This window comes from Aquarana catesbeiana, linkage group LG02 (assembly GCF_042186555.1).
Source record: "Aquarana catesbeiana isolate 2022-GZ linkage group LG02, ASM4218655v1, whole genome shotgun sequence".
Lineage (NCBI taxonomy): Eukaryota > Metazoa > Chordata > Amphibia > Anura > Ranidae > Aquarana > Aquarana catesbeiana.
The window spans coordinates 644594441-644619146 of record NC_133325.1 but is presented as its reverse complement, the minus strand read 5'-3'; the positions used below and the strand labels follow the sequence as shown (position 1 = coordinate 644619146).

General features: G+C 42.1%; 1 protein-coding gene across 1 annotated transcript in view; it reads left to right on the top strand.

Annotated features, from left to right (window-relative positions):
* RPS6KA3 (ribosomal protein S6 kinase A3) overlaps positions 1-24706 on the top strand; it is a 199732-nt gene that overhangs the window by 17267 nt on the left and 157759 nt on the right. Inside the window, exon 2 of the mRNA XM_073616491.1 lies at positions 21070-21123. Coding sequence (XP_073472592.1) covers positions 21070-21123 — 54 coding nt within the window. The remainder of the gene's footprint in view (positions 1-21069; positions 21124-24706) is intronic.

Here is a 24706-nt window from a genome sequence, read left to right as displayed (position 1 = left end):
ACCACAGGGGTGAAAGATCTTTCTTGGCTGCAGTGACGTTGGGGTAGAGGCTCTTTCCTGGCTGCTGCAGGAGCATTGCCAAAGTAGACCTTTTCCTGGCTGCAGCAGCGCTGCTGAGGCAAATTTTTTATTTTTTATTTTTTCCTAGCTGTAGCGGTGCTGACAGGGAGGCCTGCGGGCCCCCCCACCCCAAAGCAACTTATCCCCATGTTGATGAGGACAAGGGTCTCTTTCCGACAACCCTGGCCGTTGGTTGTCGGGGTCTGCGGGTGGGGGGCTTATCGGAATCCTGGAGCCCCTTTTAACAAGGGGGCCCCCAGATCCTGGCCCCCCCACCCTATGTGAATGAGTATGGGGTACATGGTACCCCTACCCATTCACCTGGGGAAAAAGTGTCAATAAAAAAAACACACTACACGGGTTTTAAAAGTAATTTATTAGGCAGCTCCGGGGGTCTTCTTCCGACTTCGGGGGTCTCTCAGGCCTCTTTTCCCTCTCTCTGGGGTCGTCTCCGTGCGCTCTGGTTCTTCTCCGGTGCCTTCTTCCTTCTGCCGGACTCCTCCGCTATCTTCTGCTCTTTTGCCGCTCTTTTGCTAGCGGAGGAGCCTGGTCTTTTGAGACGTCTTTTTCCCTCTTCTCTTCCAGAGATGTTGACACGACGCTCCCTCTCGCTGTAATGCCGTGAGCGAGGTCCGCAACCAATTATATAGGCATGGGGCGTGGCCACTGGGTGATGTCACCCGGGGGAAGATGGGACTGTGATGTCATAAGGGAGCGGGGTCACCGGGTGACATCACCTGGTGGCCACGCCCCATGCCTATATAATTGGTTGCGGACCTCGCTCACGGCATTACAGCGAGAGGGAGCGTCGTGTCAACATCTCTGGAGGAGAAGAGGGAAGAAATCGTGTCTCAAAAGACCGGGCTCCTCTGCTAGCAGAAGATAGCAGAGGAGCCCGGCAGAAGGAAGAAGGCACCGGAGAAGAACCAGAGAGCACGGAGACGACACCGGAGAGAGGGAGAAGAGGCCTGAGACACCCCCGAAGTGGGAAGAAGACCCCCGGAGCTGCCTAATAAATTGCTTTTAAAACGTGTAGTGTGTTTTTTTTTTTTTACCCAGGTGAATAGGTAGGGGTACCATGTACCCCATACTCATTCACATAAGGTGGGGGGCCAGGATCTGGGGGCCCCCTTGTTAAAGGGGGCTCCCGGATTCCGATAAGCACCCCGCCTGCAGACCCCAACAACCAACGGCCAGGGTTGTCGGGAAGAGGCCCTTGTCGTCATCAACCTGGGGACACGGTGCTTTGGGGTGGGGGGGCTTGCTCGTCCCCACCCCCTTCCTGACCGACCGGGCTGCGTGCTTGGATATGGATATGGGGGGGACTGCCACGCCATTTTTTCGGCGTAGGGAGTGCCCCTTGGAATCCACACCAGACCGAAGGGTCTGGTATGCTCTTGGAGGGGAACCCATACCGGTTTTTTATTTAAAATTTGTCGTGGAGTTCCCCCTCAAGATTCATACCAAACACAGTACCTGGTATTGGCGGGGATCCAAGTCGGATCCCTGTCCTGCTTGCCGCTCATTGGGAAAGGAAAAAAAATTTTTCCTTTCCCGATGAGCGAGCCAGCTCGGCGCTGCTATCCGCAGCTGACACAATGCACTGCGATTACCTGCGGTTATGTGCGGATAGCTGCGCTAAATCGCTCCTGGATGCAGTCAATTCTATTTTTTTTATCCGCACGGAACCGCATGTAACTAAATCGCAGCTAAACGCAGTGTGTGACTGGGGCCATAGGAAAGCATTGTGTGCTTTTAGCTGTGGTAGAAAACTAGAAAATCCGCAGCTAAAAGCACCATTCTATCAGTCCGTGTGAAAGGGGCCTTATAGTCCTTTCTGGGCAGTTGAGTTTAGAAGCCTTTTTTTTGGAAAGCTAGAAAATGCGTTCAGGATGGTTGTTCAGAGGCATTTTAAACTCCAAATGCCCGTAACAGCTTGTAAACATGGTAACTCGCGTCTGGCAACATTTAGTTTACAGGAGTTTTTAATGGAGATACATTTTTGACTGTTTGCAAAGCAAAAAAAAAAAAAAAGCTTCTAAATGCAAACGCGGCAAAATGGAAATTTTTAAATGTCGTTACTATCTGTCAAGTTAAATCGTTCAGGAGAGGTTTTAAAATGTCCCATGTACTTTAAGCCTAAAACCCCCCCAGATCCCCATCAGGTCAAACTTGGCAGACAGCTCACATCCATCTCTACTGCAGTGCTTACACTATACAAGCAGCGGCTGCAGATAACATCCTTGTCCTTCTTCCTCCCACACTCAGCTTTTTAAAAGAGGTGGGGGGTGATCTGGCCAGGGCAGAGGAAATCCAGAGCATGCAGCTCCAGCTGAACTGCTATGTGCCATGTATGTCAGACACCGCATAGAATAGGCAGGTTAGCCCCCTTTTGTTCGGCTCAGGATCTGCTCCAGTTAGAATAGTGCACCATTTTTAGCCCCCCCCCCCCTCATTTTTTGTATGTTTAGGCTCGGAAAAAAAAAAAATTCTAAAACAGTTTGAAAAGTTTGTCAGTTGAATAAGAAACAGTTAGTTTGTTTTAATATTACTGGATGAACCCTCTGCACACTTGTATACCCTGTCAATCAAACTTTGCAATAAAAATAGGGATATTTAGTTCACATGTTATGCTGCTGTGGACACAATGCCAACCTGGGTCAAACAGACACAAAAGAAACACACATCTGAGCACAGGTATATCTTGTTTCGATTGTATTGCAGGTCAGCGGCCAGACCTAAACCGTGTAGCTCTCCCCCATTTTGTGTCTGTTTGGCATTGTGTCCACATTAACATTTGCAGTGGCAAAGCAGAGTAGGACTGGCTAAAGAGGGATTACTTTGATGCAGTTGGTCAGCTTAAAGGGGAGTTCCACCCAAAAGTGGAAGTTCCACTTTAAGGTCTCCTCCTCGGCTCCTGTTTGTGAAACAGAGCTTTTGGGGAGGAGGGGGGGAAAGGGTATCCGATTTTGACAGGTAGCCCAACCCTTACAGGTCTATAAACCTATCGCTGAGACTTTGCTGGAAGAGGTGCTGTCTGAATTATGACAAACGGGGTCTCTAATTTGCTTGATAAAGGTTTTCCATGGTTATCTGGGAATCTTGTGTCCTGCATTAAAGGAGTACAGCATATGATTCTTTAAAGGGGTTGTAAAGTTATTTTTTTTTTTTTTTAAAAATAACAAACATGTTATACTTACCTTCACTGTGCAGCTCGTTCTGCACAGAGTGGCCCCGAACCTGGTCTTCTGGGGTCCCTCGGCGGCTGTTTCAGCTCCTCCCCGCAAGCATTTACCACCTTAATGCGAGCTCCCTCGCACGGTGGTGAGTGCTTGCGGGCGCGCTCCCGTGATACAGCCGGCGGCTATAGCCGCTCGCTGTATCACTCGGCCCCGCCCCCCGGCGCGTCGCGTCATCGGATGTGATTGACAGCAGCGCGAGCCAATGGCTGCGCTGCTTTCAATCCATCCACTGCAGCCAATCAGCGACCAGGCTGAGCTGCAATGAAGCTGACGAGGACGAGGAGCGAAGATTCGAGGCGTCAGGTAAGTAAAACGGGGGGGCTGGGGGCGGCGGTACTGTCAAAAGTTTTTTCACCTTAATGCATAGAATGCATTAAGGTGAAAAAATTTTTACCTTTACAACCCCTTTAAAAGATGTAAGTTTTTTTTTTTTTTTAAATATGTGCCATTCACTGCAGGTTAATCAATCACAGTATTTTAGAACAGGCACCAGAACCATACACCTGCATTTACTGTTTGGAGAAACTAATTTACTTCCTTAAAAATTAACCCCACAGTGTAGCCACACCGCTACTAAATGGTCACCAGGCAAGTGCTGTGATCATTTTTTTTTTAAATACTCAAAGCTCTTGAGAAAATCTTTTCTTCTCCAAATCTTCCCAACATCAATGTTGCTCTTCAGGCTCTGCAAATGTTGGGCTGGTGGAATGATTAGGGACATACTATGAAGCTCTGCAGTGTACCTGTGATTTTGAATTGAAGTCCCATTTCAATAAGAGGATTGGAAGAGACTTGGATAAAGTATCGTTTAAGTATAGAAGATTTGTCATCTGCAACTGTATATCCAAGCAGCGCAACTTCCTAAATTGTTGTTTAACTGTCTTTAACACCAGTAATGTGCACCTACACAGTCTCTTAATGTATTGCTATGGTAAATCGCTTACCTCCTGCTGCCATGGGGAAACGTCCAGGAAACAGATTTATTTCCCACTATTCTTTCTTCCCGAGGGCTACCATGGCAACAGATGATCCTTTACCCTCTTCTGTATCAATATGCATCTTGGTTATAATACAGGCTCTTGCATCATTTTGGGTATTTAATCTGTTTAATAGCTGAGCATGTAAGGTGTTGGGGCGTGATACAGGAGATTCAGCTGATTGAATGCTCCTGTAGATATTGAAAGTTCTCCACAGAATGTTCTATCATGGATGTTTGCATAAAAGAAAACTGGTGAGTACATCTGTTGGCTTCTAAATCTTCTGTGCCAAATGCTTTCTCAAAGGCATCGTTGCAGAATATGGCTTTCATGACCTTTTACATTCTTGAATTCATTGTATGTTTAAGTGATCCTTTGAGTCATGTTTGCAAAGGTTTAATACACTTTGTATTCTGCTTACTGGCTAGTTGTTTCTGATTTGTATTTTGTAACCTTCAGTAGGCTTCTGATTTTAGTTTAAAGAATATGTTACACCCTTATATGTGCCTGCTGTACCATATACTTGCATGAAAAAGTAACCCTGTTACCCTGTAACCCTGGTATTTCTGTCAGTCCCTCTGCTTTCCTATTAAAAACTGACCACACTAAGCAGGAGAACAGAGTGGTCAGTTCTCTAGCTGTGCTGGGAACTCAGCCTGCTCTTCTGCAATGATGCAGCTGAGAACAGAGGGAATGTGATCACTTATGAAAAGGGGGGGGGAAAGGGTCTTTATGTATTTTGTATCTATACACACGTGTTTTGCCTTTCATTTTCTATTTTAAACTGAATGGGTTGTTTTAGAAGGTGATTGTATACATACGCTTTAAGTTCAAATTGTGCTCATGATCAAGTAATGCTTGTTACCCCAAAAATAAGATTATCTGTGTTTTTTTGCTCCATATAGTTTTTTTTTCTAAGTTTGTTTCCCATGGTTCCTTTTTCAAAGTGATCACGGTTTGTGCTGGTGAGGTCAGTTTGCATACCTGCAATCACTGCTGGAGTTGCGTTGACATGGAAAACACCACTTGCCTGTGTTGATGATTATCAGGGAATATACCTCCCTGTCTGTGACATCATCTACTACCGCCCCCCCAATACGCAAAAGTGGGACCCTATAGACTGTTCTGCATTCACGTGACTGCTGAGCAAAAGGTTACACGCTTTCATTTGTGGCTGTTCTACAAGGTGCTTTGGTTGTATTGAGATAATGTTAATATTCCCATCACACACTTTCCTGGTTCAGGCTCAGAATTAGCGGGTGATGTAGCAATATTCAGCTGGAAACATCACAGATCAGCGTTTATATTTGCCAGCACACCACGGATCACCAATATCTAAAAAGCTTTTGTATTGAAAAATGATCACATCACAAAAAGGTGCAACATTTCGGAGCTGCTCAGGACAAGGAATGTCGCTCCTCTGAAACATTGCGTCTGTCTTTTTGTGATGTGATCATTCTTCATTAAAAAAGCTTTTTGAACAACATTGATGATCCGTGGTGTGCTAGCAAAAATGAATGTTGGTTGTATTGAGTTCACATACTTTCAAATTGTATTAATCCCCAAACCAAACATTTAATATATTGCAGCTTAACAGTCAGATGTGGTGGCTGCTTTCATTTTTCTCTCTCCCCCCCCCCCCCCCCTCCTCTGTTTTTACCTGGTGATCTGGCCTTTCCACTTCCTGTATTAGGGGGCCTATACTCTAGATGAAGGAGCAACAGAAACACCTTTGGGACAGCAGCATTGATAATCAGGGGAGGGTAGTGTTGGATTAACAGATTTGGATACACAAACAAATTGAACAAAACTCCAGGTAATACTTTATAAGCATTTTTGTTGCTTTTGGCATAAAGGTTTTACATAAATGCTTATCGTTGTAAGTAACCCATAAGCATTAAATGGGTTGCCTCAGCCCTCTAACTGCTACATCTGCAGGAAAGCTTGTTTTTGTTGAAAAACAGACTAGACAGGAGCACCAGGTGAAAATAAGAGACTAAAAAAGGAAGTGAATACGGCCATAATATCTCAGAGTTGGTAAAATGCAACCTAATGTTTGGTTTTGGGTTTTTTATTCTCCTTTAAAGTGTATATATAAAGGCATCAGTGAGCCTGATGACAAACAGGGATTCCCTCACCTTGAAGGGATTTCCTCTCATTTCCTGTTTTGACAATGAGACAGGATGTGAAGGGAAAGCTCCACAATGGGACACAGATGGCAAAAAACCCTGACCAGGGTTATAACCCTCCTTTAAGAGGGATGAAGTGTGTCCCAGGTCTCCCCAGGGAGGGGGGGGGGGGGGAAGACACTGGGAGATGGGGCTTTTAAATGTGCCCAAAAGTCAATCACTATATACCATACATTCAATGTATTTTTTATTTTTTTTCACACAAACCTTAAAAATTGCAAGAAATATTATTTTCATGAGATATGTTGTACACATCGCCATACAATACAACTATCTGCATCTAGATAGATCCTACAATATTTGGATCGACGCATTGCGCCTAAAGTGCAGGCTTCTTCAGGATCCAATTTTCAATATTTCTAAACCTTATAGCGGATATATTGTTTGTACTGTCTATCAGATAGATAGAGATATATATATATATATATATACTGTATGCTGACATGTTCATTCTAATCGAAAAGGAAGAATGGAGAGGCAGGATATAATTTGATTAAAAAGTATGTGTACACAACGGCTACAAATTGGTGGACAAGAGAAGGGGGAAGGGCGGGTGGGATAATAAGTGAAATAAAATGAAGGGAGAGGAGGAAAAGGACAAGACAAGTGTGAAGGGACCGTACAGAGTCAGCATATTGGAAACTGGCATCTAATAAGCATAAAAAAAATAATAGAGAAATAGATGGTAAGGTGTTAGTACATGTAAGTATGCAGATGCGCACCCAGAAATATTAAGAGTACAAGTGACCTAACTTACCAAGAAAGTGAAATGCAAAAGTAAAGAGATAGATAGAAACTATCAACCATCAACTAGAGAGACACAAAAGTTATATGTATAAATCCACATACAGAGGTATCTGGATATACAGAAAAATATAAATAAATCGTAAAACCCGATAAGGGAGTATACAACTAGGTGTCATATGATGGTGATCAAAAGTACAAGTGCCTAACTTACCAATTAGACCAAGTGCAAACAAAAAAGGGGTGGGTAGGTGGGATCTGCCAACCCTCCCTAGGAAAAGCCCAGGTGCCAGGTATAAAATACATATATATTGTGTAGCTCCTCCCCCCTCCCATAGGTCTGCAATAGTAGTAATCTAAATAAAGGGGTTGAACCAGTAAGTAGACGGAAGGTGTGATGATAAAAAGGAAAATCGGATAGCTTTTGTGGGTGCCAACCCATTTACCAATTGTCATTAGGTGCGCCCATAGGGTCGTCCATGTGGTAGGTCCAGAGATGGCGTTGCCGCAAGCAAGAGGCGCATGTGAGCCTCTATATATTCCAGTGGAATATAGCTGGTCCCCCGCCTCCCATCCCCCATGTCACGCCTTACAAGCCGCAGTCAAACAACCGTGTGCACGTGGCGAGAAGTTCCTTCATTGCAGTGATGCTCTTCCGGTAAACGGAAGTTAAGTGAGCACCCCAGTGTGCGCTATTGGCAATGCACGATACAAATCTATAAAGCTGTACACATGATCCGTACCGCAAGGGAGGACAATAATACTCCACGGGAGGAAAAAAATATATTTTGATTTTATTTATGGTGTATATAGTGATTGACTTTTGGGCACATTTAAAATCTCCATCTCCCAGTGCCCCCCCTTTGGAGAGACCTGGGACACGCTTCTTTCCTCATCATTTAAAGGATTGTGCTAGAATTTGATACAGGCATTCGCCACCTAAATATAATCTTTATAACCACTCTAAACCAAACAAAAACAAGTGTTTCCTTCAGTTCTACTTTAAGTGCATAGATTACAATGGGCTTTTTTTTCCCTTCTTTTTGATGTTGTATGCTAATCACCTCCTATACCAGACTTATGAAGTTTTCTTTTGTTGATTCTTTTGTTTCAGCTTTTATTAATTTTACTGTTATAATAGAATATAATACTGTCATTTTGTAAATGCATTGTTGCTTGATCTTGGCAATCACCCAGATATGATTTTAGAGATGCAAAGTTGTACTTTGGTTACAATATTTTCTATGTAGGTGCCTTTTTATATTTCTGTAGATGCAGTAAAAGGTGTTAGCGATGCATGTTTGCGCACACCTTCTGATTGGCAGAGGTGGGTGGGTGACGATCTCCACCTCGGCCAAGCAGAAGAAACCTTGTATTCATTGAAAAAAAATTACAAGGCTTTTCCTCCTAAATGGTGGAGATTTGGTAAAAGCAGCTCTGCTTATATCCGCCAGCATTGCTGTGTATGGAAACCTGTAATTGTTTAAACACATTTTTGTAAAGGCACTGTTTGTGGACTGTGTGTGTATGTATATATAATGTGTATATGTATATATAATTATAATTATATATTCTAGCTTTATAACTCTCTCATACATCCTCACCGGCCACTTTATTGGGTACACCTTGCTAATACTGGATTGACCCCCTTTTTTTGCCTTCTGAACTGCCTTAATTCTTCATGGTATATAGATTCAACAAGGTGTGGATTTTGGTTCATATTGATATGATTGAGATGATTTAAGCTTTGTGACATGGTGCATTATCCTGCTGGAAGTAGCTATCAGATACACTGTAGTCCATAAAGGGATGGACATGATCAGCCACAATACTCGGGTAGGTCATTGCATTTAAAGAGGAAGTAAACCCTGATGGGTTTTACCTTCCTCTTTTGTTCCCTGCAAAATAAAAGCATAATGTGGCACTTACCTGCAAATTTAAGTTCCCCGCAGATGGCCGGGTCCATCTTTACCCCTCTTCCTTCCGGGGCCGTGGACTGTGGCTCTGTGACTGGCCGAAGTCGCGTGCCGTCTGCTCCCGCACATGTGCACGGGCCCTTTTAAAATGCCATGATTGTTTAGGCGATATTTCCAGTACCTGCAAGTAAGCCTTATTAAAGTGGTGGTAAAAGTGGTGTGTAAGGGTTTAAAACCAAAAGCCATTGTGCCAACGTATATCTGCATGCAGCAGTCGGCAAGTGGTTAAACAATGCCCAAAGTGTACCAAGAAAATATCCCTTGCACCATTACACCACCACCATCAGCCTGAACTGTTGATGTAAGGCAGGATGGATCAATGCTTTCACGTTGTTTACATCAAATTATGAACCTACCAACTGAATGTCGAGGCTGAAATCGAGACTCCTCAGACCAGGCAACGTGTTTCTATTGTACAATTTTGGTGATCCTGTGCAAATTGAAGCCTCGATTTCTTGTTCTTAATTGACAGGAGTGGCACCTGGTGTGGCCTTCTGCTGCTGTAGCCCATCTGCTTCAAGGTTCGATGTGTTGTGCGTTCAGAGCTGGTATTCTGCATACCTTGGTTGTAATGAATGGTTTTTGAGTTACTTTTCCCTTTCTATCCTCTCGAACCAGTCTGCCCATTCCCCTCTGACATCAGTCAGGTGGATAAAAATCAATGTTTAACCACTTGCCGACTGCTGCACGCCGATATACGTTGGCACAATGGCAGTAGTGGGCAAATGGGCGTACCTGTATGTCCCCTTTAATTGGCGGGGCTAGCACGCCCCGCCACGTACAGGGTGACCATGCCCGCGGGACCGGCGGACTCAATGTCTGCCGGTCTCCCAGTGATTGTGTCATGGAGCTGCAGAATGGGGAAGTGCCTATGTAAACATGGCATTTCCCCATTCTGCCTTGTGACATGACAGGGATCACTGTTTCATGTCATTGGGAGCAGTGATCGCTGTCATGTGAGTCGAAGCCCATCCCCCCACAGTTATAATCACTCCCTAGGACACACTTAACACCATCATCACCCCCTAGTGGTTAACCCCTTCCCTGCCAGTGTCATTTACACAGTATTCAGTGCACTTTTATAGCATTGATCGCTGTATAAATGACAATGGTCCCAAAATAGTGTCAAAAGTGTCCCAATGTGTCCGCCATAATGTCACACGCACAATAAAAATCGCAGATCGCCGCCATTACTAGTAAAAAAAAAAAAATAATAATAAAAATGCCATAAAACTATCCCCTATTTTGTAGACGCTATAACTTTTGCGCAAGCCAATATACGCTTATTGCGATTTTGATTTTTTTTTTTTATCAAAAATATGTAGAAAAATACATATCGGCCTAAATTGAGGAAAATTTGTTTTATTTATTTTTGGGAGTTATTATAGTAAAATTGCTTTTTTTTTTTTTGTCTGTTTATCGCGCAAAAAATAAAAACTGCAGAGGTGATCAAATACCACCAAAAGAAAGTTCTATTTGTGGGGAAAAAAAGGACGTACATTTTTTTTATGGGTGCAATGTCACACGACCGTGCAATTGTCAGTTAAAGCGACGCAGGCCTGAATCGCAAAAAGCGATGGTCAGGAAGGGGGTAAAATCTACCGGGGCTGAAGCGGTTAAAAAAAATTAAAAATCGTATTTCTTTTGATTTTTTTTTTTTTTTTTTTTTTTTTTATCAAATTTATTTTAATAAAATGCTTTTGGAGTTCAAATCTATCGAAAGATAGTTTTCTATTTTAAGATACATTAATTAATTTAGTTTATTCAGCCTGAAATGGAGCTTGGTTATTTAGCATGAGGCTGTATATTCTGCAATATTTTAATTTTTTGGTTAACTCATGCAATGACAAAGAGAGAACACCAAGAGAGAAGAAAAAGGTGCTGCTCACCCCTCAAATTGAGCAAAGAAGAGATGTTCCCCCAGGGTGGGGTTTTTAGGCAGCAAATAATAAAGTCAAAAATGTATGAAAAAATGACCGTTTTTATTTTACAAAAATAGTATCACATGAATGTTAAAAAGAAATGAGCTCCAGTTGGAAGTACTTTAAGACTTATTTGGCTAAACATTCATTTGCAGACATAATTCCATTACAACATTGACCAACAAATGTCGAAATTAGGAATGTGAGTCTGACCCGTTTCAACCCTTAAACCAAGGGTCTTCTTCAGAGGGTCAGTCTGCCGAGAGATACATAATGTAGGTACACATGTAAGAATCTACACACAGTAACATTAATATATGGTGCACATATTTGATATCGTTACCCGACAACGTATGTCCAGCAAGGAAAAAAGGCCTCCTACATGAAGATCTGTTTTAAAAACTACTTTCTCTCTTTCCCCAAGGGGTCCCGGAACACTTCCATCACCGCAGCAACCAGGCACGACTATCCCAAAGAAGTGACTTACGAGAAGTCACACTAATAAGTTGCCTCCCGCCAAGTCAACCAATTGGTCGAAAAGAGGGGCCACACCTGTGATGAGAATCCAAACACAAACTCAGTCAAACGCCCATATTGTGTAAAAGAAGTTAGAATATCGTTGGTCGATCAAATAATTGGCCAACAGGGAGGCACAAATCTCCATGTATGCCATAGGTGTACATGGAGGCCTCCAAATATTCCAAGTGTTTGCATGTAAACTATTATAAAAATAATGGAAGGACTATTTACCTGAAGTGGTTAAATGGAGGGTTATAGTGGTATACAGCCGCTCAATTAAACCAATGCGTGAAGATAATGATGGGTGTAGAGTGATGGAAAAGCAAAAAAGGTGAGGGGAAGAGAAGGGGGGAAGAGGGTTCATGAACATGCATATTAAGGTGAGAATGAGGAGAGGTGAGTATGGAGTGCATAAGCCAGGTGAAGTAAGTGACGATGAGAGGTGAGGGACACGCAAACAGGTGACCAAAGAGATGAAAAAAAGTGCACCACAAAAATCAGCAAAAGATAAAGTAAACCCAAAAATTACCTAGCAGGTATTGAGGTATGTATGAGACTGCACCATACTGCCCTATGCAATTAGACTGTGGTTTGCAGGCTAGCCCGGGATTGGCTGCAAGCTGTGTCAGGCTCTGTGGATCAGTGTCCAGTGAGAGTCGACCAGTCTGAAATATATACATATAAAAAGAATGTCACTGCAAGTAAGCAACAATAAAAAGTAACAATATTGGGCCAGAATGGTGCAAGAATCACACTGCTAAGGTGTACTTACAGTGCAGGAGCTGCATAGGCTTCAGACCCATCCAGCAAGAAAGAGCTAGAAGTTCTGAAGCCTTGCTGCCCATATATATACTGCTTACTGGGGCGTATACTCGTTATCGTGGATTCCCCACAGGTGTGTGCCCAGCTGACCAATAGGACCACTGCGGGGGGCATGGCCATCATCCCGACAGCCGCATGTGGCTTCCCCGGCGTTCGGGAAAAGCCGAGGGCCCCTAAATGACGTCATCCTCATCGCAATTGCGTGATGCTCCCGCGCCACGTAGCACGCGCGGGGCCCCGCGCATGCGCCGTGACCGGGGACGTCCGAGGATGTTCCGGAACGCCGCCGGCAAGGAGGAAGGATCCCCAATGCGGCAGCAGGTGCCTGATGGGGGAGGAGCCGCAAGGTGGTGACTGGCTCCTCCTCCTCCCCCCCCCCCCCCCCCCCCGCCGGGAAGTCACATCAAAGGGAAACCCCCCGACCCGGAAGTGGCAGCAGCCAAAGCGCCGGGCGTCCAGAGTAAAAGAGGAGAAAAAACAGCATTAATTGAAACATAAAAAAATACACAGAAAATTATATAGAAATAATCAGTATATAACAAGCATGGGTATGTACTCCCAGGCTTGTACAATCATAAATTCGCATATTATGCATTGAACCTCAGCGGTTGTGTCTGCTGAGGCTACAGTGTGTATATATGAGACAACAGTAAATGCAAGATACCTCAATCCCATACATTGATACGTCTGCAAGATCAGAAAACACAACACAAAAAACAAGGTAAAATACAGTAACCCCAAATTGGGAAGAGGGGGAGAAGGAGGGGAAAGGGAATAACTAAAGGAACCCTTTGTTATTGAGCAGCAGTTCTGGGAAAATTGTATTATTGGGTTTTACCGGACACAAAGCCCTTGAGAGAGGGGGCAAAAGAGATTATTTAATCCTGGAAAAGAGGTGGTATTCAATTTGAATATCCACCTCTGTTCGTGTTGCAGCAAAATTTTGTTCCAATCACCGCCTCGAACTGGTACATGAATCCGATCGAGCGCGGTGAAGGATACTTTAGGCATCTTGTAATCATGCACTGCCACCACATGCCGCCCAAGTGGCAGATAATGATTGCCAATTTGCAGATGATAGATGTGCTTGGACATACGGCGATGAAATTCTTGTTTCGTCTTACCGACGTAATATGCCCCACATTCGCATGACATCAGGTACACCACTCCTCTTGTCTGACAGTTGGTGAAATGTGCGGGCTTAAACATTGTTCCGTTTGGAAGGCGGAATATTTTTCCCGTCTTATATATTGGCAAAACGAGCAATGTCCACAAGGGACTGATCCAAGAATTGAACAATGTTTCTGTCTTTTTTTTTTTTTTTTTTTTTTTTTTTCTTTTCTTAGATCACCCAAATATTTATAAGTGACAACCATGGAAATTGTCAGAGGTTCCTAAACTTTTGCATACAACCATATGCTTTGGGTCATTGTCATGCTGAAAGATGACGTTTGTTAATTTTTCAGCTTTCTAGCAGAAGCCTAAATGTTTTGTGCCAATATTGACTAGTATTTGGAACTGTTCACAATTCCATCTACCTTGACTAAGGCCCCTGTTCCAGCTGAAGAAAAACTGCCCCAAAGCATGATGCTGCCACCACCATGCTTCAATGTGGGTATGGTGATCTTTTGGTGATGTGCAGTGTTTTGCGCCAAACAAATCTTTTGGAATTATGGCCAAAAAGTTTAACCTTAGTTTCATCAGACCATAATACAATTTCCCACATGAAGAATACAGGAGTTTGTTGGCACATCTATTTACATCACAGAAACCTGACATTTTAACGGGTGTGTAGACCTTTTATATCCACAATTCAGTGCGGAGCCGTTCTCTGTTCACAGCTAACAGCTGTCAAAAAAAAATAAAAATAAAATGCTGGCAAAGTTTATCACAAAGCTCAGCAGCTGAGAGATAAAGAGAAACAATGTATCATTGGGTTCTTTTTAGATCAAAGGGATGAACTTCGGTTTGTAAATAAGGGCAGTTTAACCACTTAAAGCGGGGTTCCACCCAAATTTTGAACATTATCTCTATGCATTCTCTTCCTTGCCTAGATGCTGACATGCTGTGTAAAAAAATTTAAATCGCCGTAATTACCTTTTTTTTTTTCTAATCTTCTTCGCACTTCCTGGTTTTCCTCCCATGGGAGTAGGCGTGTTTCTAGCCTCTCCCAGACCTCCCACAGTCCCCTGGGAGCTAGTCTCAGGCTTCCCAGCATGCATTGTGCAACAGCGTCATCACAACATCTCTGCTCCCAGCATTCACCGCATCCAGGAAATACATGCTTGTGGGCTTCAAATGCCCACAATGAAGATGGAAACCGCCTTAAGTGAATTTTATAAGTTATTCTTTACAACGAAATCGGACACAGGCGGACTTATTACACAGAACATGTGAGTAGATAATCATGTGAAGAAAAGTTTGTGAATGAACTCCAAAAAAAAAAAAAACGATAGATAGGTGGACCCCCGCTTTAAAGACTAAACCTTTTTCTGACATTTGTTGCTTACAAGTTAAAATCTTTTTAGCTAAAAAATTACTTAGAACCCCCCAAACATATTTTTTTTTAGCAGAAACCTTAGGGAATAAAATGGTGGTTGTTGAAATATTTTGTCGCACTGTATTCACGCACCGGTCTTTCAAATGAATTTTTGGGGAAAAAATACAATTCAATGAATTAAAAAAAAAAACTAAACCGTAAAGTTGGCCCAATTTTTTTGTATAATGTGAAAGATGTTACGACGAAAATCGTGAGATTTGTGATCTTTATTCGAAGCAAAAATATTATTGTTCTCATTTTATCCAGAATCGTGAGATAGAGATATAAACACACATTACACACTTTGACGCTTTTGAATTTGACAGCATTGAGTAATTTGGGGGTAGGAGTCTATCAGCACGGCACATCTTGCCTTGGAAATCTTTGCCCACTCTTCATTGCAAAAACGTTGCAAATCTGATTATGATGGCACCTCCTGTGCACAGACCTCAGGTCACCCCACAGACTTTCAATTGGATTCAGGCCTGGACTCTGGCTGGACCATTCCAAAACTTTGATCTTCTGGTGAAGCCATTCTTTGGAGGTTTGCTGTGGGTTGCTGTTATGCTGAAAGGTGAAAATCCTCCAAAGTGGTAGTATAGTCCTGTTCTGCTACTCATAAAAAGACTTACCTGTAGGTAATATGAATATCTGTGCACAAGATATTCCAATAACTAGCAGGCGGTGATATCACCGGTGCATGTGCACTGTGCTCTCAATGGATAGCATGCCAACCAATGAGAGAGCTGTGCTGCGCTTAGCAGGACAGAAACGGTGACAGTAAATGTCTAACAGCAGATAGAACTGGATAGCAGTAAAAACCTGTAATGCCACGTACACACGATCGGAATTTCCGTCAGAAAAAACTTGGATGGTTTTTTTGACGACATTCCGCTCAAGATTGCCTTCCATACACACGCTCATACAAAAGTTCTCGGAACTTTCGACCGTCAAAACCGAGGTGATGTACAACACTACGACGAGCCGAGAAAATGAAGTTTAATGCTTCCAACCATGTGTCGAATTGTTTCCGAGCATTCGTGATTTTTTGCGCGTTGGAATTGCATACAGGCGAACACATTTTTCGGATAGGAACTTTTCTCAACTGAAAAATAGAGAACATGCTCTCAATCTTTTGCTGACTGGAATTCCGCCAGCCAAAGACCGATGGAGCATACACACGGTCGCATTTTCCGACAAAAAGCTCCCATCGGAGTTTTGCTGGCGCCATTTCTGATCGTGTGTACGCGGCATAAGCGTTTCTAACCTATTCTCACTCCTTGTAAAACTAAGAAAAATAAGTTATCACGGGCTTACACTTTGTCTCCAGCATGTATTTGAACACTACATTGAGGTTGTTAAGCAGATGTCTAATACAGTAGAACCAGTGCATGATGCATCTACCTGTGGTGATACTTTATAGGTGTGCTGCCAAAGAAGCCCATTCATTTTGACAAAAAATTACGCCTGCAGTGTTTTTTGTGTGTGCTATGATAAAGTGTGTGTGTGTGTTACTGCAGTGTTCTAGGTGTGAATGAGCTCTAAAATGGATTGCATGTTTTATACAGTATTGAAATGCTGCTCTGACACATTTTTGTGCTTTTGAACGTGTTTTCCCAGGGGAGAAAAAATGTCTGTATAGAAAAAATAAAAATTCAAGCCTAGTAGTTTCTGTAAATTACAGCAGGCTGAATTTTTAAAAAGTGTAAAATTTGCATTAAAAGCAGATAGATGAAATGTATACCATGGGAAGCAATGCTCTAGAACTCTGTGCACTCTAGGTGCAGCTTGAAGTATGGAATAACAAGTGTAAAGGTATAAACTGCTGTTGCACTGCTGTCTGAATGGTGGGTATGTTTTAATGAGAAGAGTAATACAAAATGTTCGATAGGAATAAGTAGAAACTTACACTATACATATTAGAATGTTAACTAGCTTTCTTAGGCTTCATGTACATTTGGCCATCATTTTACGGTGGCCATGGGAAATCACAAAGTGCGTCAAGAGCGCACCATGATTTTTCTAAAGTTTTGCGTTTTCCCGTGGCCGGCGGTCAAAACATTGCTATCCTGAATGCGATTCTTCCATGTTCAGGAGAGGGAGGTTGAACCTCACCTAACCGCAGCAGCTCCTAAACTCTGCTAAAAGCCTATATGTACCTTGACACACAGGGCACAATTCAGTAAAGGAAATTGCATGCGTTTTGGCAGTCACGTGACCACTTAACGAATGCGATAATGAAAATGTAAATTCAGTACTGGGCGAATGCTGTATTTAGTGCAAGCGCCAAAAAAAGCTTAATTTTTTTTTTCTTTTTTTTTTTTTTTTTTTTTTGGAGGCAACTAAAAAAAGTTTTTTTTTTTTTTTTTTTTGTTAGGGACCACTAAAGCATTGCACCCACGATTAGGAGATCTGATATGGGCAGGCAGTTACACTCTGCTTAATCTAATTCCAGCATGGTTAGTGCCGATACTGGCAAATAAAACTACAGCTACAAATTCTGGGATATTTTAATAAATGAAAATTCCCTTTTTATGAGCTGATCAGAGGTCCTAATGTGCTGAGTGGGAAAAGTAGACATGCTTATGAAAATGATAACTTATTTTTTTTTTTACCCCTCAGTGCTTTTTTTGCTGCAGTTAGTGTACCAGAGTTTTAGCCATGGGTTGTGTTGAGAACTGTGTGCTTTCTATGGGGAAAACCTTTGTACTGCATATGTCCCTTTTTTATGTATTTGGTTGTAAGTTCTTATACCACTTTTACTGGCTTTCTCCTTTTTTAATACTTTGGAGCCATAGACTTTGAACAAGTATATAACAGGTGAAAATCAGAGAAAGGGCAGCACAGTGGCTGTGGTTAGCGCTTCCGCTTGACAGCACTGGGGTCGTTGGTTTGAATTCCATCCCTGTGCCTGCGTGGGTTTCTTCCGGGTACTCCGGTTTCCTCCCACACTCTATGCTGGTAGGCCAATTGGCTCCTGTCTAAATTATCTCTAGTATGTATATGTTTGAATGTGAGTTAGGAACCTTAGATTGTAAGCTCCTTGAGGGCAGGAACTGATGTGAATGTATAATAAAAAATGTAAAGCTCTGCGTAAATTGATGGCACTAAAGAAGTACCTGTAATAAATATAAATAAGTCCTAATTATTTAAATATTTGGGTGAATGGACTTGGTAGGTGGTAGGCTGCATTCACACTACAGTGTTTTGAATCGCGGGCAGATTTGCCACGAATCTACCCGCGATTTGACAGTGCTGATGTGTGAATGACAAATCGCGGGACTTGCATTTGAGATGCCATTCATTTAAATGACCCCTCAATTCGGGTCTGCAGCGTGATATGTGCTGCAATCCGCATCACGGGAAGCACATCGCCCCAAAAAATTTCAGGAGCTACTCTGGGGCGACATGCCTCCCGCGATGCGGATTGCATCGCGACAGGCCCGCACTGTGATTTGAGGTGTCATTCAAATGATTTGTGGCAGTTCTGCCCGCAATTCAAAACGCTGTAGTGTGAATGCAGCCTTAAAGCCAAAGCTTCAACGTGCCAGCTAGCATTTTCTAAAGGAAATGGCAGGGATAGCATTCCACAAATCTTAAGACAAGTTTATGACATCAGGAACAGTCCATACAGACCGCTAGTGTATGGGGGCAGGAGCGACAGGGAACTGTCTTGCACTCTGAGAATTGGCGGATTAGGTAAGTATGTTTCCGCTCTTCTCACCTCTAAACAAAAATCAGCAATTAGAGGATAAGTTCACTTTTACAAAAAAAATTCAGTAAATGCACATCTTTTTTTAAGTAAAAAAAATGTGCATTTATTTATTTGTTGGGAGCCTGGAAAGCATTGCACCCATGATCAGCAGATCGTGGGTGCTATTCAGGGCTCTTGAAGACTGTGTGTAAGCTGTTCGGCCGTACGTCGTACTGGCCATACCTGGTAAATATACCGTGGAAACTTCTTGTCATTCTGTAACAGAGTTCCTGAACAATGCCCTGTTCCTCTCTTCCAACTGTTTTCCTGTATTGTCACCCTGTCTTGTGCCCTTCTCATCTGTACAGTTATGTTCTGCCTTTGTTATTGTGAGAGAGCCTGCCCTGAGCAATGATATGCAGCCATTGCATATAGACAGGGAGTGGAGTGGCTGAAATAGGTCAGCAGTACTACAAAAAAAAATGAAAACCGTATTTTCTAAAAGAAAAAAAAAACATAGTAGTTTATAATAGAGCTTTAGCAAACAAAATGTCATCCACTTAAGGCTTCTTCTACTTGAGAACTAAGATGCAGCCAGTTACTCTTGATTTTTCAATGCAATGGGTCTTGACTCAGCCGTAGTGAGGGTAGCAGGCTTGTGTTGGTACTAAGCTGCTTGAAGAAAGAAGAGTTCCCAGACCACATGACAATACTTTCTCCAAAGCACCTAGGTAGATGGATGGAAATCCAGCCTCTTGCCCTTTTTTCATTTCCATTATTGAGCACACATTTGTGAAATTCAGATCGATTGTCAATAAGGCTGTGTTCATTCTATTGACATCGCATGTGATTCACAGATCACATGCAATGTCTGTGCGATGAAAATTCAGTCGTGCAGATTGTGTGGCTGAATTTGCATCGCATTTGGACCAAAATGGCGCAGGACCCTTTTTTTTGGTCTGCAATGGAATCGAATGGGTGTTCACACCCATGCAATCCGATTTCTGCACCATTTCGCACTGCGATCTTTTTCATTAACTTTGTATTGACACCCGCAGCAGTTCGCATAGGGCAGTGTGAACTGCCTGCGGGAGACATGCAATGTGAGAACCCGCACAGAAATCGCTCTGGTTCCCGCATCGCATATGTGTGAACCCAGGCAGATATTTGTTAAAAATCTCACAATTTGTGCAACCTATGACTGATTCTTGTATGTGACAATAAGTTGTATATAATTCTGTTGCAGAATTGTTTTAGAATTTTGTCACGAATGGGATTTTGTCTGCAAAGCGGTCGTCTTTATGTGTACTTTCCTTATTGCCAATGTGGCAGTATTTTCTTCTATGAATTGGTCGCAACAATAGCGACACAGTACAAGTGTCGCAAATAAGAACAAGATGTATTGCTCTCATGTGTTTGTATTAATGAAAATGAAATTAAATGTCACACAGGTTTCATGAATTTGGCTTGAGGCTTCTGACTGCATCCATACCCCAAGAAATGTCTCAGTTGCCTTTTTTGATTGCCCCCTGTATGTTGTAATGAAACTGGATGGAGATTGGTTAATAATCAGTGATTATATAGTAGGACTCCCTAAAGGAGAGGTTTGGGATTGCTAAAAAAAAAAAAAAAAAAAAAAGAAGAAACAAAACCAGCATCAGTCTAATGTTGCTGCTGGCTCTAGGCTAGAGAACAGAGCGATCACATGAGCACTGATCATGCATTCAGCTCTGTTAGCTCTACCGTTCCAGCCCTCACTAGAGCGCCAGGAAGGAGAGGAGGCAGAAGTGGCTAGCTCTAGCCACACACTGAGGCGGAGCCAGCTGCTGATCAGGCATCCGGTGGATCCCAACAATATGGTCCCTGGAAAGCCGGACAAATTTTAATCCATGCATGGACACTGCAACCGCTCTGTCGTATTTTAGCCAGTTGATCAGAGCTACAGGCTTATAGCCTGCAGCTCTGATCAATGTATTCTGACGAAAGGGGAAGTTTTCCAGCTGTCAGAATACAATAGCTCAGCGGTGAGGATTCTCCCATCCACATTAAATGTGTTGATGGGGGAATCGGAGAATTATATTTTAAAAATAGCATATTGAAGGGGGGATTAAGCTACTGCTTTAAGTCCATTGACAATAAGATGTATATTAAAATTCTCAATTAACCCCTTGTTTGCCATAGTATAAGTTGCATATTTGCATTTACATTTAGAATATGCCCCACTTAGTTTTTGACTAAGACTGTTAAATATCTCCTTATGATTAAATGAAAGTTTTATTTGTATGATTATTCTCTCTGTACCTTCATGTTGCTTTCAAAATGCTTGTTTTAATGTTGTGTATTTGTGCTCAGTTATGCTAAATATTTCTCTCGTACCTTTTATAGAATGGACAGCAGTTTGTGGAAGAATCGATGTGTGAAGAAGACAGCGAGACCAACGTGAGTATTTTTGTTTCAACTAATAAAAAAAAAAATTCAAGAAATAAAATATTTTTTAATATCAATGTTAAACTTGGTCTTTTTAGACATTTTTTATTCAGGATTTTGTATCTGGCTTAGTGTTATGAGGTCTATTTTGTTGTATTTCAGCTTTGAGGACTTAGTGTATTTAAAGCCAAATCTTGCTTTTGTATACACAACCCCAATTCCAAAATATTGAAATTCTTTGTAAAAGCTATGTAAAAACAGAATTCACTGATTTCAAATCTCCTAAACTCCTATTTTATTCACAATAGAAAATATATCATTTTTAACCACTTCAGCCCCGGAAGGATTTACGCCCTCAATAACCAGGCCATTTTTTGCAATACGGCACTGCGGTACTTTTAAAGCGGAGGTCCGCTGAAAAAAAAATATTAAAAGCCAGCAGCTACAAATACTGCAGCTGCTGACTTTCAATATATGGACACTTACCTGTCCAGGGAGCCCGCGATGTCGGCAGCCGAAGCTGATCTGTCCTTCGTCTCTCAGCTGCTGCTGCTGCCGCCATCCTTGGTAAGGGAATAAGGAAGTGAAGCCGTGCGGCTTCACTTCCTGGTTCCCTACTGCGCATGCGCGAGTTGCGCTGCGCATCCTCTCAGGTCCCTGCTGTGTTCTGGGACCTGGGGGGAGGACGGGGTAGGCGCCAGAAGTGGCATAGGTCACCGCAAGCGCTGTGGTGATTTATGTCAGGAAGTGGGAGCAAATACCTGTATTAGACCGGTATCTGCTCCCTCCTCCCCCCTGAAAGGTGCCAAATGTGACAACGGAGGGGGGGAGGAATCCAAAAAGTGGAAGTTCTATTTTTGGGTGGAACTCCACTTTAACTGACAATTGTGCGGACGTGTGACAATGTACCAAAATGAATGTCCTTTTTTACCCACAAATAGAGCTTTATTTTGATGATATTTGATTAACTCTGCAGTTTTTATTTTTTGCGCTATAAACAAAAAAAGACAATTTTGAAGAAAAAAAATTTTTTTTTCTTTCTGCTATAATACATATCCAAAAAAAAGTAAAAAAACAAATTTCTTCAATTTAGGCCAATAAGTATTCTTCTAGACAGAGGGTCAGGAGTCATGCAGCCTCATAGGACAGTCAGAGGAGAATGAAAACTCCTATAAGCTTTAACCATTGCTCGGTTAGACACACATAGAAGTCACAAGACTGCTATATACTGCTGATGAGAGTGTTTGTTTTTTTTTTGTTTTGTTTTTTTTTAGCGGTTTATATTTACTAATATAATTGGATTTCCATGTTCTGTGTACTGTGGAAGACCAGATATAGTGAATTTGGGGTCCTGGGTTTACTAACACTTTGAGCATCCCTCACTTCCTGTCTGAGAAAGTGGCGACTAGGACAGGGAATAATCCCTGCAGCAGGGACATATACACCAGTATAAACCTGAAACAGGACCTAACCCTCCTAGTGAAAAAACAAATTACAATGTTTTCATAATTATTGTATGGTAGCCTTTTTTTTTTTTTCCCCTTGCAAATCCCCTCCTTTTTTGCTTCTTTATTAAATTATTCATAGCAGGCTATTTTACTATAAGTACCTGTAATGCTGTAAAGTGGAAAGCCAGCTTTTGTATTCAGCAAGGAATGTCCTGGGGATGATTCTAGTGCCAGGCATTTTGCCAGAGATTTTTGTAATCTTTGAGATTTGGAATTCTAAACAGAAAAGGCACGCAAAGACATTCACACAAACACATCTAGTATCCATGTCTGGAAACTGGTTAATGTCTACAATGTCTACCTTTCGTTAAAAGTGCCAGATTTTGCTGATATTTTAATTTTAAGCAAAATGTGATAGGCCTCTGTCTCATGGCATGACCAAGTTCTGATGCTGTCTGTAATGCAGTGGGTTTTATGTGAGACACCAGTTCAGTTTGGCAGCTCCCTATATGGGAGAGATAAATTCATTTTATCCCATGCTTTTATCTGTTGATTTCTGAGAAAGAAAGTTGTATTCTACCTATAATAGAGACATGCAATACATGGCTGTAGTGGACAGTCAGCAAAAGCTAGTGATGAGGCCCAATGCTGTTGGTCTCAACGTTACAGTATTCAAGTCTTTGTGCTTCAAACACATTCCTAATCTTCATTTTAACCAAATATAAAGGTAAAACAATAATCTGGCTTAAAGTAAACTTGTGGCAGCAAGACATTAAACACCACACTGCCCATTGCCTGTACATACTTCTTCTTTTTTTTTTTTTTTTTTTTTTTTATCATGATAGCGGACTACAGCGGCGATGGTCACACTTCCCAATCTCCTTGGCTACCTATTGGTCCATTAGGCCATCCTTCGTGGTTTACACTGTTTACATGCTATGGTTTTCAGACATGTTACTTTAGCTAGAAAAGGCATGATTCACAGTTATTGCATTGATTTGTATCCATCCCAACACAGAGATGTACTTTCTGTCCTCAGGTCTGAGTCTAGGGGCAGGTGCAGATGACATCACCAGGATACTAACTTGGTACACAAAGCAGTGGGAGAGCCTACAGTTGGGGTTTTAAAATCTACAATTTAAAATGGTGCTACAAAAAATGTTCCCTCTTGTGTTTAACAAGAAGTATTCATGAATGAGAACACAACAAAGTCCCACACTACCTTCTGTGGTCAAAAGTTTTAGTAATAGTGAACAGACTAGAGTTCAAATAGGATCCGTCAACACAGCATCTGAAGCCACAGCAAAAAATATTCTGTTTCCTCCACAACCCCAAAAAGACCCCACATGGATGGATTAGACTATAGAAAGAATCACATCATGTAATACAGTCCCCACAATCTTTTAGACATAAAAAAATCCTATTCGAATCCCAAAATAAATAATTTTATTCATCCTAAAATTCAGGCTAGTTCTTAATGCAATCCCAGAGATGCTTCATAGTCTAAAACAGGCAATAGACAATAACAGGCATGGACCCATGGCTGTTCTGTGCCTTTGGACTCTCAATGTTAGCAAGGCTCACACTGAACTCATCCTAGCTCGGCTCACAGCAAGTAGGCTCCGCTCTTATGTGTTTTGTCTTGTGTGGATTTTGTCAAGCGGATGCCAAGTGCTGCTCCCGTATGGATTATATCGGCTATCCCTATCCCTGCATTGATGGTTTGAACCGGACCTATAAACTCCTGGAACTTGCATTATTAACCCAATCCCTCTCACTGCACTGACCCAGGTTCCAAAAACACCTAAGATATATTGCTTATGTGTGGCTTAACTGTCACTAATAAAAACAAACAATTAATGTCCACATTCAGACCTTTAGGACATAGGGTTTCCAATATATAGATTCATTTAGTTTTTCTGTGAAATGGGTCTAGCCCTATTAACACCTCTCCAATGGGGCCTAACTGTCTCTATACCCCAAAATTGAAGACCACTAGGATCTTTGTTGTGTACCTCCCTATAATGTGCACTATGGTTCTTACAACCAATTTCAATGTTGTTATGCTCTGAGATCCATTTATTCAAAGGTATTTTTGTTTTGCTTATATATTGAAGGCTGCATGAGCTTTCTAAGGCATTAGACCT